This window comes from Giraffa tippelskirchi, chromosome 14 (assembly GCF_054371585.1).
Source record: "Giraffa tippelskirchi isolate mGirTip1 chromosome 14, T2T-mGirTip1v1.2.pri, whole genome shotgun sequence".
NCBI classification, from domain to species: domain Eukaryota; kingdom Metazoa; phylum Chordata; class Mammalia; order Artiodactyla; family Giraffidae; genus Giraffa; species Giraffa tippelskirchi.
This window is the reverse complement of record NC_137288.1, coordinates 65,845,001-65,861,294: the sequence shown is the minus strand read 5'-3', so window position 1 is coordinate 65,861,294 and position 16,294 is coordinate 65,845,001. Positions and strand designations below refer to the sequence as shown.

Below are 16,294 nucleotides of genomic sequence, written 5' to 3'. Positions count from 1 at the left end.
TTGTTGTAAAAATAGGAACTTTCATTTAAAGTTGAGATGTTAATTAATGTTAAATGTCAAGTTTTGGGGTTTTTTTATGAAAAAAACAACTATATTTAGATAATCTGCATCAAAATTCTACCCATCTTTCGAACCCTTTCTACAATACCGTTTTCTTCTTGAAGTCGTCTCTGGTTTCTCCATCTGATATGATCTCATCCATCCTTTAAAACCCTCCATGACCTTCTATTCCTTTATGACATCTTATTTTGTCTTATATAATATTTTTTATATTAATCCACCATTAAAATGTAAGAGGCTATGAAGTAATACACGCATCTATCTTTTATTATTTTTTCCTGCAGTGGCTTACATGTATATAATAGCCATTCCTAAGGCCTTTGTTGAATTAAAGGAAATGTTTATTTTTTGATAGAAACCAGCTAAATCTATATTCAACAATACCAGAAGCTTTTAGATTTCAGAGAGTCTCACAGGATATATGCCATTAGCGTCATCACTGACCGTTTAGAAAGTGCGTAATTGCACCTTGTGATATTACTGTCCTATACAAGGACCCAGTGCTTGCCCTTGGAGTGCTTACATTTCAGAAGAGGTATAGGCTTTGTGACATATGCCCTGCCCTAGTAGGCAATGGCCTTGAGTGATGTCCATCATTAACAGTTAGGGGAGAGCCCTCTCCAGATCCAACAAGATGTTGAGAGTCCTGGAGACCCAGGCAGGCTAGGAGGAAAGAGAGTAAGGGGGGTCTGTGGGACACATAAAAGTGAGTCCTGTGGGGGAAACCAGCCCTTCTGTCCTGGGGACAGAAGACGGAAGGCTTAGCTCAAGCCTCGGGGATGTGGGAGTGAAGGCAGCAAATGAGAGGCCGCAAGCAGGTAACTGAAGATGGAGAAGAAGAAATTCAAGAACAGGAGGGTTCCAGCCTGTTTCTTTGGTGTACAGGTGAAGGACCCAGAAGCATAAGGTATTGATAAGCTATCTTAGACTTAATCCATAGAACAGTGAAAAGCCATGCTAGAATCTTGATATGCAAGGGCCCAAGGGCAGAGGATACAGCATTTACAAACTGAGTATTTCAGAAGGGGTGGGGAAGAAACGTTTTATTAGTTTAGACAAGCTTCTTTACACTTCCATTGCTTTTTCCAAATATGTTACAATCAGCAGGTGTTACTTGCATAATAAAAAAAGAATTTTAAATATAAAGGCCTGATTCTTTCCCCATCGAGTTCATTACCAAGTATTGAGTAGAGTTCCCTGTGCTGTACAGTAGATTCTTATTAGTAATCTATTATATATATAGTAGTGTGTTTATGTCAGTCCCAGTCTGCCAGTTTATTCCCCCTTTCCCCTTGGTAACCATGTTTGTTTTCTACATCTGTGACTCTACAAAAGAGTGGGTAAATGTATATGTGTAACTGATTCACTTTGCTATATAACAGAAACTAACACAGCATTATAAATCAACTAAACTGCAATAAACATTAATTTTAAAAATTTTATTTAAATGAAGGCCTGTTAGTTAAGGATAAATCCCTAGTAATAGGCTTCTTGGGCTAGCTACAGAGCACTTTGTGTGCCAGACAGCCTGACACAGGTGTGTTTATTCTGCAGGGACCGGAAATTCCAATACGTACCAAGTGTCCCGTTGTCTCTTCCTTCACTCTAAAGAAGCTGCTTACAAGTAATTGCAGATTTGCGCCATAATCGCTGTGCTGCATGGGCTTAGTTCACTAGGCTTGGGTTAATGTTAGTTCCCTCCATGCTGCTTGCTCGCTGCTCCCCGGGGCCAGGAGGGATGGGATGGACCCTGCTGACCACCCTCCGAGGTCCCGTGGGATGGGCTGCATCCAGTTCTCGTCTCCAGTGGAGGAAAGTGACGTAAAGTGTTGGGGGCAGAGGGTGGGGATACAGAGGAGAGAAATGAAACAGTTTTAATAGATGAAACTTATGAGTTAAGGAAAAAAAAAAGATGAACTGAAATCACACAACTGCCATTTGCATTTCTCAAACTTGATCACAGAATCATTTATTTTTAACCATTTTGGTGGACATCATAAGAGTTTCAGCCCAGCTGACCCCGTGACAGGTTAACACTGCCAAGGTCAGGGTCATTTAGATCATGCTTAAATCCTTTCAAATGTTGTTTTATCATCTGGGGAATCAGCATTAAATTCATTTCCAAGAATTGCCCAATAAGAAATTACCTTCCGTCTTCAGATAAAGCATAGTTGAAGCTGTGAGATTTCTGAGGAGGGGAAAATTTTTTTTAAGAAAATTAGGTTTTCTCCCAATAAACATTTTAAGAATCGAAATCCAAACTAAAGAATTGAATCCAGATCTGACTTGAGTGAGAAGTCCTTTCAGTGTGTAATCACATGAATTTTTAAAAATGGTCTGATAATTTTTTAAAACTGAGGAATGTGAAAATTATAGTCATGGTTGAAGGGTCTCCCAGGTGCCACAGCTTTCTCACACGAAAGAGCTGGTTTGCAGAGCCTCCTCTCGCTTTCTGCAGAATTCAGTGCCTCTGATACTGTGTCTCAATATCTACCACTGCTATTTCATGAACTTCCGAGTTCCCATCTGTGAGCTATTAAAGTTTGCAAGACCACTTCCCACCTCTGTAAAAGATGCCCCTTTAGGACTCAATGGTATTTTTTGCACATTTGAGAAAATGTTTGCTTTCCTCTGTTATGACACAGATCTGGCAAGATAATTGAAACTGAAATCTAGCACTGTCTGACTGTCATGTATAATTGATATTTCATGAGGAGATTACAGTTCAGACACCAAAACTGTTTTCTCTGTCAATGGGTGTCTAATTACAGTAAAAAGCCCATCAACATTTTTTTTCTTTTATAATTATGGCAAAACAAGAGAAAGTTAAAAGAGAGAAAGTAAAAGTTACCAGGACTTTTTTTCTGGGCCCATTCTCTTGTTGTTATTTTCCTTCTTTCTAAAAATCACCTCTGTCAAAAGGAAATTTTTTAACACGATGCCATTAATTACAGACTTTCATTTTGAGATACCAAAATGTTTCTAACAGCATTTCTGGTTTTGTGTCATTATCTCTGGATCTAAAAATTGATGACAAGTTTCCTAAAGTTCCCATCCTACACTCTTTTAGAAGGATTATGGTAGAGGAGAAGGAACTGAGGTCTGAAAGCCTGTTTTGAAGCAGTTATCTCTGGAGATAACATTAACAAGGATTGAGTAACTGCCAGATGAAATTTAATACATTTTCCCATCCAGGCAATAGGCCTCTTAAATACAACAGAATAATTACTTTCACAATACTCCCTGGAAACAAAGAGAGAAGAAACACTGAATGCCTTTTTTGTTTGTGATGTCTGTTGTGAGCGCGAGGATCAGGAGAAGGATATTTACCAGGGCACTCTCCATGCATCCCCGCATAAAAACAGTGTTGCCAGCAGCTACCTCATTTGAAGTTGCATATCTTTTAAATCTGTTTATGTTGGAGGAGTTGTGGCAGCTATTAAATTTTATAATTTAGTTAGACATCTTGGCCTTGGCTTGGGTTGGTGGACTATGATGATTTTCCCCTCTATGATTAAACTAAAATGATTTTCATATCTGCATCTACATACACACACACACAGACACAGAGAGAGAGTTTTAAAATGAAAACTCCAGGAAGTAACCCCATCTGTCCCTAAACTCTGCTTCCCTCCTCTGTGGGTGTGCATGTGTAGGTGTGTATGTGTATGTGTGTGCTAACTCAATTCAGTCATGTCTGACTCTTTGTGACCTCATAGAATGTAGCCCACCAGGCTTCTTTCCATGAAATTCTCCAGTTAAGAATAATGGAGCGGGTTGCCGTTTCCTTCTCCAGGGGATCTTCCCAACCCAGGGAGTGAACCCACATCTCCTGCATTGGCAGGCAGATTCCTTACCGCTGGACCTTCGGGTATGCCCAGCCAAATTGGGGGAGGGGGACATCTGATTCCAGGCTGGCGTGTTCATGGGATGGTCCACATCTGCTTCAGAATGATGAGCCAGGCCCTCAGATGATCTCAGCATTGTGAACTCAAAAATACTAAAACAAAGAGGGAGTTAGGGGCGGGTTCAGAACCTGGAAGGATGTACTGGAAGCTCCTGTGAAAGAAGAGTCCAGGGTGCAGTCCTACGTGGGCAGAAGCCAGAAAGAGAGGTACCAACAGGGGTGGAGAGAGGCTGGGATGGCCCCTGGGGGACAAGGGATGGCCATAGGTCCCAGGAGTTCTCCAGGCCCTAAACTTCAGTCATCAAAATATTCCTGTTTATGGCTGAGTAATATTCCATTGTATACATGTACCACAGCTTCTTTATCCATTTCCATTCATCTGCCGATAGACATCTAGGCTGCTCCCATGTCCTGCTGCTGTAAATAGGCCCCAGTGAACACTGGGGTGCACGTGTCTTTTAGACGTGTGATTTTTCTCAGGGTGTATGCCCAGGAGTGGGATTGCTGGGTCAGATGGTAGTTTTATTCCTGAGGAACAAATTTGAGTCAGTTCTAATGAAGAGGATGAACCTAGAACTTGTTATACAGAGTGAAGTAAGTCAGAAAGTGAAAAACAAATATGCTATATTAACAAATACGTATATGGAATCTAGAAAAATAGTACTGGTGAACCTATTTACAGAGAAGAAATGGAGACACAGACATAGAGAACAGTCTCATGGACACAGTGGGGGAAGGAGAGGGTAGGACAAATTGAGAAAGTAGCGTTAGCGTGTAAAATAGGTAACTAGCGGGAATATAACACAGAGAACCCAGCCAGGTGCTGTGGGATGACCTAGAGGGATGGAAGGCGGCAGGGGAGGCTCAAGAGGGAGAGGATATGTATATAATTATGACTGATTCGCGTTGATGTATGGCAGAGACCACCACAGCATTGTAAAACAATTATCTTCTAAGAAATGAAATAAAAAGCAAAAAGAAATCTTCCTGTTAAATCTCCTTTTACCTGAGCAAGGCAGAATGAATTTCTGGTCCTTGTTGTTAAAATCACTGCTGTAAATTGATCACTCCATGAAAATTCCACCAAGGATCGCTGTAAGCCCCACGCGGGCCAGGGCCCGCATCTAAGTTATTCGCCACCTGTCCCCAGCACCTCGCAGAATGACCAGCATCAGCTAGATTAGGATATATTTGTTGAATGAATAAATGTATTCTCTGATCAATCAATTAGCAATTATTGAATAATGTTTATATTTTAGTTCTGTCTTCTACTCTTAGCATAGATATATCTAAAACCATATTGTATGTGACTGTAAGAAGAGTCTATTGTTAAAGACTGCAAAAAAATTTACAATCAGTATTGATAAAGCTGTTTTCATTGGCTGCCTTTTAACTTTATTGCTTATCTAGATGAAAAGGTTCTCAAAATAGGACTTTAATGAAATATGGATTTTATGGGTGCCATCCTTAGAACTGATTTGTAGGTTAAAGGAATCTGCTTTTTTTCTAGTTACATTATTATATGTTTGTAAGTGGACAAACCCTGACTCTCATACATACAGATGGCAGTATTGGTTTCTCCGTCTATTTCTGAGTTATTCTATTGATGAGTTTGTGCTGGCCATTCACTGTGGTTTTTTTCCTTGACTCTTACGTGACCAGATATAATGTTTCTGAGGGAGAAGTAAATAGGGATAGGAAATGCTGTCTGTGGCCAAGGAAGCAAGCAGAGCAAAGCTAATTCTTCAAATTGGAATATTATTCCATAGACACAAGCAATGGATGGATCCTGGAGAGTCAAGCTAATTAGATGGATCCATGGATCTAGACCTATCATAATTGATCCATTTGACCTTCTAATATCACAGATAATGTTTTCAACTTCCTTTATGAAAAAGAATTTATTACTTCAGGGCCTCTAAGGTGATCTTTAGAAAATTAAAGTTAGGTAATATGAGTGGATAAAAGCCAAAATCTAGTCAGAACAACCACCTTCTCGAACATATTTATAGATCATTTAAGATTTCGCTGTCGCTCTGCAGGAGAAAGATTTAAAACCAAATGGATATGAACAGCATAGGGGCAGCGTGCAGAGGGGGTCATGAGTGAAAGCAGCTTGACTTCTCAGGTTTCTTAAACTGTGTAGACTCTTATTTATATGGAGTAAGCAAGTATTTCAGCTAAAGCACCTAACAATGGCAGTAATTATTGTGTACCTTGGTATACCAACTATCTTGCATACTACTGCTCCTTGGAATAAACCTGAGATTTAGTCACTGTCACTTTCAGTGTTACTTTCTCCATTTTGGATTTGAGTAACTTACCCAAGATTATATAACAAGTAAAGAAACCTGTTACAGTTAGAATCTACATATTTTTAACTCTCATATTGTGTTAATTTTCACTTAGTTATGCTTTCTATCATATTAGTTGAGGCAGAGAAAGTAGAAAGGTCATTGGGTGTGGGTTCTTTTAAAAACTAAAGGAAATTTCAGGATTAATAACTGAATGTGTTTTAATTGAAAAGCAATGTCTTAACCTTGAATAGCATCTCAGTTGCCCACAGAGAAGGCTTGAGGGTTTTAACAGAATGGTTCTAAAATAGAAGGAGGGTATGGGAATCTCTGCCATGCTCTTGGTGGTTACCTTCAGTGATTCCAACCTAGACTCATCCTTTGTGGAGAGAAATGTAATCCACTGGGAAGGCCAGTAACTATGAATAAGCAGTTGGATAATTCTTTAGGTTACACTGAATAACGGTCTTAGCTAAAGAGCTACCATTTGATCAGGGCCTGTAAAATTCATGCTTGCAAGTTGACATCTTAGAATGAAAGGATAGTCATTGATTGAATCAGTCTTCTAATTGCACAAATATAAAAATGGAAAAAAGCTATCACGCTTTGGTATGAACGGGAGATGAAAACATACACAAAGAGTGAGAAACAGCTGCAGGGAACTGGGTGGGCGTGGTCTGCCTATAAGAGACCAGGCTTCAGTTACAGATGCAAGTCAAGAGTGGCGTGGCATTGGTGTTAAATACGTGAAAAGGGCTGACACTTACTCCATGGAACTCTGGAAGTTAAATCTAGGACCAGTGGGTGGAAGTCCAAGGAGGCCAACTTGTGGTGAAGATGGAGTAGCTGTTTTGGAAGATAATCAGGTTCTTAATATATCTGAAGCACCCACATATCAATAGGAACTAACCACCTTCCAGACTTCTGGGAAGGGACACAAGCACCCAGAGGACAGACAGCACCGGACTCCCCAGATCTCCCAGCTGGAACATTCATGTAAACTTCCTGGTGCTCCTGAGTCCTTAAATCCTTTGCTCTTCTTGCTGTATTTTGTTTTAACTTTAAAAAAAAAATCATTTTAAAATTATTTTTAAAAAATTATAAAAACGTGTAGTTGGCTTACAATGTTGTATTAATTTCTGCTGTACAGTGTATACCTATATATATACATTCTTTTTCATATTCTTTTCCATTATGTTTTATGACAGGACATTAAATGTATTTCCCTGTGCTATACAATAGGACCTTGTTGTTTATCCATTCTCTGTATAATAGTTTTATTCTTGCTGTATTTTGAATCTCAGGAGTTAGTATGATTTATATGGTCCTCCCCTTTCCGCCTGTATTATTATCTTCTGCATTGTTTTGGAGTCTGTAAAGGTGGCACTTCATACTAGGCTGTCTTGAGATAGCACATGCTTCATTTGGTTCTGTGCATTTTATTGTTGCAGTTTAGATTCTTATTGTTGCACTTTGCGGAAATACTCTTTTAAAACACTGGGTAGCAAAAGAGTGAAGATTTTGCTTTGTAGTTTTTGATTTCGGATTGGGAAACATTGTACACTTTTTGATTCATAGCAGTGTAAATTCATGGAGAGATACTGTTAGTTAGACCCACTGACCTGTGTCAGTGTTCATCTAGCAATACACTAACAAATAACTACTTGGAAATGCCAATGAAACTTTATTCACGTTGCTCTTGGTTTCCAAATGCTCAATGATCTTACTTGAAGGCGTTCACTATAAAAGTCAGCTATTGCTGTTTCAATGCCATAGGTTCAACATCTCTGGACCCCGGAGTAGATAGTAGTAGTTAATAAAAAACTCAGCAGTATTTTTTTTTTCAGACCAAGTCATCATGCTATACTCTATAATTTTATTCTTGGAGGCATTGAGAGTGTTTACAATATGGTGTCTATCTAGGATCAGAATAGTAAAAAAAAAAAAAAAAAAAATGGAAAAATGTCCAAACATCTTTGCACGGCTATGATGGCATTACTGGTGTGTTTAATAAAACCTTTATTGGTACATTTTCCGGTATGGTGGCATTGGCAGAAACAGTCCCCCTTTGGATTTGGAACTCAGCAGCTGATGAAATACAGTAAACATTAATTTGGAATGGGCTGCCAGTTTTGGAAAGCCAGGTGACATTTTATTATATTTGTACCGAGCAGGGGCTACGTCCCATACTGCTGTAGCTTCCGCTGTCAGAGGCTTAGCTGGCATTATGGAAAAAAAAAAAAATGGCAGGCCTGAGAATCTTATCCCCTGAAATGAAAGTCGAATGCCAAATTGAAATTCCTGTAGGATTTCCGATAGCAATGGGGGAATTGAGAAGCCCACAATTAAGCATATGGGCATTAAGATAATTGTCAGATCTGTTGGCGGACATGATAGAAGGCAGATGGGTACGAATCAGTACGCTCCACCGCAGCACCCTGGGAGACAATTTGACGTTTTACCTGCCTGAGCTCCTCTGCCGTATTTGTCACTGGATGTGCAGCGCGGCATCTTATTGAGCGTTAAGTGTTTGTTTTTTTTTTGCCGAGAACTGTAGGTGCATATGTGGTCCTTCAGCGCCCTCTAGTGAAACGCACTGGGGAGGCTTGGTTTTCAGAGGCTGGTCTTCCCTCCTTGGGTCCTTGCGGTCACGCCTCTCTCTGATGCTCGCTCACCTCCGCGGTCCCTCTCGCTCTTTCAGGTCGGGGCCCATCGTGAAGACGGCGTGGCCCTGCGAGGCAGCCACTCTCTCGTCCCTAACCAGGTGCCAGTTCCACAGCTGCCTGTCCAGTCGGCAACTTCCCCGGATCTGAACCCACCCCAGGACCCTTACAGAGGTAGGTCCACCTCGGGGACACGTCTCATCCCCCTGCGTTCATCCCTTGGGAAGCACTGGCCCGTAACCACGAAGCCATTTCGGTACCAAGATGGTAAGGAAATGGGAAAGGCTTTCAAACATCGACGGCTAATTGTGTTTCTTCGGTAACTGTTTTCTTCCAGCGTCCTCTGAAACCCTGCTCCTGTTTTCAGCAGGGATGAGACCAGATACTGATGAGAGGAAATGTGATTTTAGCTATTTCCACATTGCGCTCATCCAGATCCTTTAATGTGGTTAGTCGTAGCCTGACAGTGATGTTTCCAAATGAAGAGGAAGGAAGGAAATCGGTTTTTGTTGCTTAAGATGGAAGGAAATGTAGGTACATTTTCAAAAATAGGACTCAGTCAGATGAGTCATCCAGCCCCGTCCTGACTGCACCGTACCCCTGACTCCTTTCGGCTTTCCAAGACCCCGAGTGGCTGGGCCACCAGAGCAAGACCTGGGTCCCTCTGCAAGTGGCTGCCCGGTGACCAAGAGATGTTTATGTAACACCTCGTTGCCCTCACATTAAGAATAAAACGTGCTAACGGCGCCACAAGAATGAATATGTATAAGAGTTGGTCCAAGTATTAAACATTGTAAGAATCTAAGTGTTAACTGTATATGTGGGTATGCCTGCCCATCTTCATCTGAATAGTCAGACTTTGATGGCCCTTTCTTTTAAAGAGCCTTTGGGTTTTCTTTGTCTTAGGTCAACCGTTCGTACTGGGTACAAGCATGACCTGAGGATGTTGTTAAAATGCTGATTCTGATTCAGTTAGTCTGGGGTTCTGCATTTCTAAAGGGCTTCCAGGGGATAAGCATACTCCTGGTCCCCGATCAGACTTTGAGGGACAGAATTCTGGACCCCATAGATTACAGATGGAAGGAAATACAGAATAGACACGCTTCTACCTTAGAAATAAATGATTGCATTTGGGCCATGTTTTAAAATATATTGTGATCTTGGAAAGTTGAGCAGTGGAAGAGCTAGAAATGTCTTCCTTGAGCTGCTTTCCATATGTCCCATTTCTAAACACTGATTGCTCCTCGAGAATAAGAGAAGCCTAATTTCAGAATATCATTAGGATACCTATTGAAGTCTTGACTGTACATATTTAGTGTACTCCCTGGGAATTATATCTTAAGGACATTTTTCTATTAAATCATTGCATATGGAAGAAACTCAATATAATAGCTGATATTTACTTGGGTTCTTAATCAGAACATTGAGGTGTGTGATTTTCATGATTATGATTTTCATTGCAATTAAGTTGATGTTTTGTAGACAGTGAAATTACCATCTACTCCAAAAGATTGCAAAATAGAATTTAACCTCAGAGCCAATGCAGGGATAACTTGTTTCTGCAGGTGCATTTTTGAAACTTTACCAAAGATGATGAGCAAAGTGACAGATCACGCAGTTGGGCGGTCTGAAACGTATAGCTGGCAGCCCTCCAGTCTGGGCTGTGGTGTCTGTGCCTCGAGGCTTTGGTGGGTGTGTCACCTGGTGTCTCTCTTTTGTCTGCAGGCATGCCACCAGGCTTGCAGGGCCAGAGTGTCTCCTCCGGCAGCTCTGAGATCAAATCTGACGACGAGGGTGACGAAAACCTGCAAGACACGAAATCTTCCGAGGACAAGAAATTAGATGACGACAAGAAGGATATCAAATCCATTACTAGGTCAAGATCTAGGTAACAGTATATAATACTGTCGCTTCATTTAATTCCTTTATTGGACTTTGATGAAGTGAACAGAACAGGAAGAAACTATTCAGTTTTTTCCTGGAAGGTAAATCCTCAGCTAAAACGAAAATGGAAAGGCTTGCTCTAGAGGCATGAATGTATCGTTTGAGATACCTGTACTCTAGAAAAGCCGAAACTGCCTTTGCATTTATGAATTTGGACCCAATGCTGATAATGACACATGGCAAAAACAAACTTGTCACCAATTCAAATGCAAGCAGTCGATTTGTAAGACTGCTTATTCTACAAATTTGGTCAGAAATGTTCTTCCGAAAATACTTCTAAAAAGAGATCCTATTGCTATTGAAAGCTCAATTGATGTACGTGCAGTTGTAACTTTTTTCTTAACTCGAAAGTGAGAAAGTACCGATTTCCCAGCTTGAGTCTACACGTGTTGATATATATATATAAGAGCAGTACCTATGTTGCTAAATTTTTTTTCTCTTGGCTACTCCTTTGTACAGAAAATGCAACTGCAGGAAAATAGCTTGTGATCAGTTTTCTCAAGTCCCCAATATCTTTAAATTAGAATCTGTGTCCTTGAACTGTAATCTGATAAGCAGATGGATGTTTTGAACATCATGACACCCACGTTCTTTGCCTCAGTGCTCTTGGATAGTTTTTATTTGGAAATTTCATGAGTTGTACTACGACGGTACCTCCCTTTATAAAAAATATTTGCTTGGCTGCCCTGGGTCTTAGTGTGGGCCTGTGGGATCTAGTTCCCTGAGCAGGGATCAGATTCAGGCCCCCTGCGTTGGGAGCACGGAGGCTTAGCCACTGGATCACCAGAGAAGCCCCGGTACCTCCCTTTTAGAGGCTGTCGTTCTCAGGGTTACGCCTCGGGTCCTTTAGGAATGAAGGATATGCCATCTTTTCATATTGCCTTTATAGTTATGAGATACATGTTATTATTAAGGTCTACTGCAATTTCGAAAATTCTGGAAGCTTTGAGCTTACACCTTTCCACCATCCTTGGCCATTTCCTGACTCTTGCCTTGGAATGATAAGACATTCCAAGGAGGGCCTTTCACATCTTTAGCGGTTTCTCTGTTAATTCAGTCAACTCTTGGTAACTTAACTAGTGGCCATAACACATGCCTTATCAATTGATCCTTTGAAGTCTCAATGCAGCATTTAAACTTGCTGTTAAGAACCTTCTTGTTTTAAAAGGTCACTCTTCTGATGTTCACTTAGGCCTCCAAAACTGTTGTATGGCAAGGCTTTCCAAATCTAGGCAGTTTTGTTTGCGTAAACAACTTATAAATGGATAACCAATTCTCATTCATCGTTGGCCGGAATACATTTGAAAAACAATTTCCCATTTTCAGCCCCACTTTGGAAAAAGCGTGGCACGTGTTTGCTGTGTAAAAACATTACCCAAATTTTTACCTTCAGGACAGGACCAGCAGAAACTCGACTCTGTTCTCATTTTGCTTGTTACATCCTATTTTTGTGGTGGGCTGTGGGTGTGAATTCATAGTCACCTTGAATTCCTTGGCATTGGCCGAGGTCACGGATGGGAGAGAGACGGGCCGGCAGAGGAAGTGAGGAAGAGAATCAGATGGCAGAGAAAGAGAGGGCTTCCCAATGGGTTCAGCTCAGTTGTGCGTTCACCAGCACACATCCAAAGCAGACAGTCCCATCTGGAAGGGAGTTTAACCTACGGGAAGACGAGCCAAGTCTTAAAGCATCTTTCTTTGGTGTCTGCCTCCCTTGCAAGTGCTCTTGGCTTACTTACGGACGTCATAGTTACGGGCAGCATGTGCTGCAGCCCAGGAATCTGCTCCATTTCTGCCTGACTGGGTCTTCTCCGTGGAAGTTACTGCAATGTGGAAGTTACACAGAGATTCTTCACAGTGGAAGATTTGGAGCCATTCATTTTTAAAATTTTTTTTAACTTAAAAAAAAAATGTTTTGGCCACTCTGAGCAGCATGTGGGATCTTAGTTTCCTGACCAGGGGACGAACCCACGGCCCTCAGCAGTGGAAGCACAGAGTCTGGACCACCAGACTGCTAGGGAGGTCCTGGACCCATACATTTTAAGCCAGTACTGCTTAAGTGTACATTGAAGTGAGTAGATAGCGTCCCACGTGTTCCTCCAGCTCTGAACGGTTGTGAGTCACATCTTTATTCTGCGAGCCTTTCAGATTCACGGAATTTTAAGGTCGAGGGTCACCTTCTTGATCCTTGGAGTCGGTGCTCAGATCTCTAGGTTGACAGCCTTACAGATGGTCACTGCCGTTTTGCTCCTTATAATAGAGACGGTTGCTTTTGAGTGAAGTATACTTCATTTTTTATGTCTCTCATACTCAAAAAAGGTTCTTGTTCATGTTAATTCACACTGTCCCACTTGGAGTTCTTTGCTCTGTTCTGTCTTTCTAAGGCATCTCCCACGCCTCTACATGATTGCCCAGAAACAGTTAGAAACCTTGATGCCGTGAAATCCTCCTGATACGACAGGCTTTCCAGGTCGCTCATCATCCTGTCTGCCCCCTATTCGAAAGTTTCTAATTTATCAGGATCTCACCCAGAAATAGAAGTCACTTTGTCTTTCCAGACTGCTGGCTCCAACCATGCCTTTGATGTGAATCATTTCTGTTCTCACAATCAGAGCTCAGCTTCTTGGCTTCATTTTTGTCTCACAATGAGGTCATGGTCATTGATAACCAGTAAGTTTGAGTTGGGTTGGGTTGGGTTGCCTGAAACTCAGGTTTCCCTAACCTGTCTGGTGACCGTAAACATCCATAATATTAAAGGTCATGGAGATGATGTTTTTCTAACCTTGCTATTAATACATGGAGAAAGTGAGACTCAGATACATTAAGTGGCCTGACCAAGCCTTCCAAGCTGGTTAGCAGACAACAGGCCCTCGTGTTCACTCCCATTGTCTTGAATGTAGGACCTTCTTAATCCTGTTTGAGCTGCATCGTGTTAATTTTGAAGTATCCACATTGTTTTTCAATCCCTTGTTTTTCTCTGGTTTCACATGTCATAGTATGAAAGTTAAAAAAAAAAAAACAGCTTCAGTCTACAACACTTGCTGGATTGCGGTCCTGAAGTGTAGCTTGAGCCGCAGTTGACCGTGCACTGCTTTGCAGCACATGGCTTATGGACGAGAGCCTTGTTTTCCTTTTTTGCTCCCTTCTATCCATATGGTGTACTTGGGGCCCCAGTTTGAACCTCTCCTGTTGGGTTTGGGTTTTATGTCTGAGAGACTCTGAATGTCTTACGTGGGGACTGTCATAACCCCCTAAAGCAATGCCAAGCCCTGGCGGATGGAAAACTCCAACCAGGGACAAGAGCTTGAGATGGAAAAGCTCCCTGAAAACTCGGGAAGGGAATGGAAGGAATGTAGAAACCGTCCCTTTCCCCCCGCCCCCATTAGAAAATGCCGCGTCTTCCCCTTGTGTCCACAGCAATAACGACGATGAGGACCTGACCCCGGAGCAGAAGGCAGAGCGGGAGAAGGAGCGGAGGATGGCCAACAACGCCCGGGAGCGCCTGCGCGTCCGCGACATCAACGAGGCGTTCAAGGAGCTGGGCCGCATGGTGCAGCTGCACCTCAAGAGTGACAAGCCCCAGACCAAGCTCCTGATCCTCCACCAGGCCGTGGCCGTCATCCTCAGCCTGGAGCAGCAAGTCCGAGGTCAGGGCGGGCAGCCGGCTTCCTTGCAGAGGCCAGGGTGGAGACAGAGAATTGAGTCCGAGGCACCCCTCAGCATCATGGGGACATTTCCATGTTTCAGTCACACGGAAATCTACAAGGCAGCCCCCTTTCCCCTGTAATGAAGCCCCAGGAATTTTCTTATAGCTGAGATGGACGTTTCTGTAGGTCCTCTCAGTAATCAGAGCTCAGCATCTTTTCTTGGGGCTTCCCAGATGGCCCAGGGGTAAAGAATCCACCTGCCAAGGCAGGAGATGTGGGTTTGATCCCTGGGTCGGGAACATCCCCTGGAGGAGGACATGGCAACCCACACCAGTATTCTTGTCTGGAGCATCCCGTGGACAGAGGAGCCTGGCGGGCCACAGTCCATGGGGTCGGAAAAGAGTGGAACGTGACCTAGCGACTAAACGACAAATATTTGCTTTACCAGCTTTCTTAGACCGTAAAGCGGCCACACAGTTTCCCCAGGCAGATAGATGGACAGTTACTCGCCCTGAGCTGATGAATTGCAGCAGTGTGCATTTTCCCGCTCGGTCCTCTTGTTCTAGAAGGTAGAGCCTGAGAGTTAGGATCACCAGACGCGCAGAAACGCAGCATGACTGCCCCACACCAGGAGCCCTGGGCGTGACCTAAATTCTCTGTACTCTTTCTTCCACAGAAAGGAATCTGAACCCGAAAGCCGCGTGTCTGAAAAGAAGGGAAGAAGAGAAGGTCTCCTCAGAGCCGCCCCCACTGTCCTTGGCGGGCCCCCACCCCGGCATGGGAGACGCGTCCAACCACATGGGACAGATGTGAAAGGGCAAGTGTGTTTTCAGCCGTTTCTGAAGGCTTCCCTCTGTTACGCGCGCCCAGGCGTCAGCCGTGAAAGTCATGTCTGACCCAAATGCACACATTTGTTTTTTCCCTACCTTGGGAGGGGAAAAAAATTTTTTTAAATGAAAGCTTCCCTTCTCTGTTACAAACATACTAATTCATCTTTCTCTCTTCTCTCTCAGGTCCAAGTTGCCACATTGCTTCATTAATACAAGAGACCACTTCCTTAACAGCTGTATTATCTTAAACCCACATAAACACTTCTCCTTAACCCCTTTTTTTGTAATATAAGACAAGTCTGAGTAGTTATGAATCGCAGACGCAAGAGGTTTCAGCATTCCCAATGATCAAAAAACCGAAAAACAAAAAAAAAAAGAAAGAAAAAAACGTGCAACTTAGGGGTTGACTCTCTTTAACATATCATTCAGAATGTGCAGTATGTGCAGGCTGAGACGCAGCCCAGAGACTGAATGGCAATCTTTCCACACTGTGGAACAATGCATTTGTGCCTAAACTTCTTTTGGAAAAAAAAAATATATAATTAATTTGTAAGTCTGAAAAAAAAATATTTAATTTAAAAAAAATTGTAAACTTGCAATAATGAAAAAGTGTACTTCTGAAGAAAACGACATGACCGTTTTTGTTGGTATTCAAGTCAGCTAGTGTTTATAATGACCGGATATCGAATAAGGGAAGCCCGGCTGCCCTCGTAACAAAACCAGCAAATATCCTGATGACAGCGAAGTGATGACATTAGCCATTCCTTAGGGTAGGAGGAACAGATGGATCTTATAGACCTATGACAAATATATATATAAATATATATATAAATATATATTAAAAATTTAGTGACTATGGTAAGCTTTTGTTCATTTGTTTCAGACTTTTTTCTCCTGTAAAAAAATAGTACTGATTAACTTTTTTAAAAGAAGGATTTTACTGTAAATATGG

General features: G+C 42.1%; 1 protein-coding gene across 50 annotated transcripts in view; it reads left to right on the top strand.

Annotated features, from left to right (window-relative positions):
* Nucleotides 1-15,614, top strand: part of TCF4 (transcription factor 4) — a 380,629-nt gene extending 365,015 nt beyond the window's left edge. For 17 of the 50 annotated variants that reach the window (XM_081562905.1, XM_081562871.1, XM_081562873.1 and 14 more), the window contains 5 exons: nucleotides 8,963-9,098; nucleotides 10,650-10,812; nucleotides 14,283-14,512; nucleotides 15,189-15,329; nucleotides 15,526-15,614. In XM_081562905.1, the coding sequence (XP_081419031.1) occupies nucleotides 8,963-9,098; nucleotides 10,650-10,812; nucleotides 14,283-14,512; nucleotides 15,189-15,325 (666 nt within the window). In that variant the 3' untranslated portion in view covers nucleotides 15,326-15,329; nucleotides 15,526-15,614. Of the gene's footprint in view, nucleotides 1-8,962; nucleotides 9,099-10,649; nucleotides 10,813-14,282; nucleotides 14,513-15,188; nucleotides 15,334-15,525 lie in introns of all 50 variants that reach the window. The other 33 variants (XM_081562885.1, XM_081562882.1, XM_081562884.1 and 30 more) reach the window with 3 other exon arrangements.
* The last annotated feature ends 680 nt before the right edge of the window (nucleotides 15,615-16,294 follow it).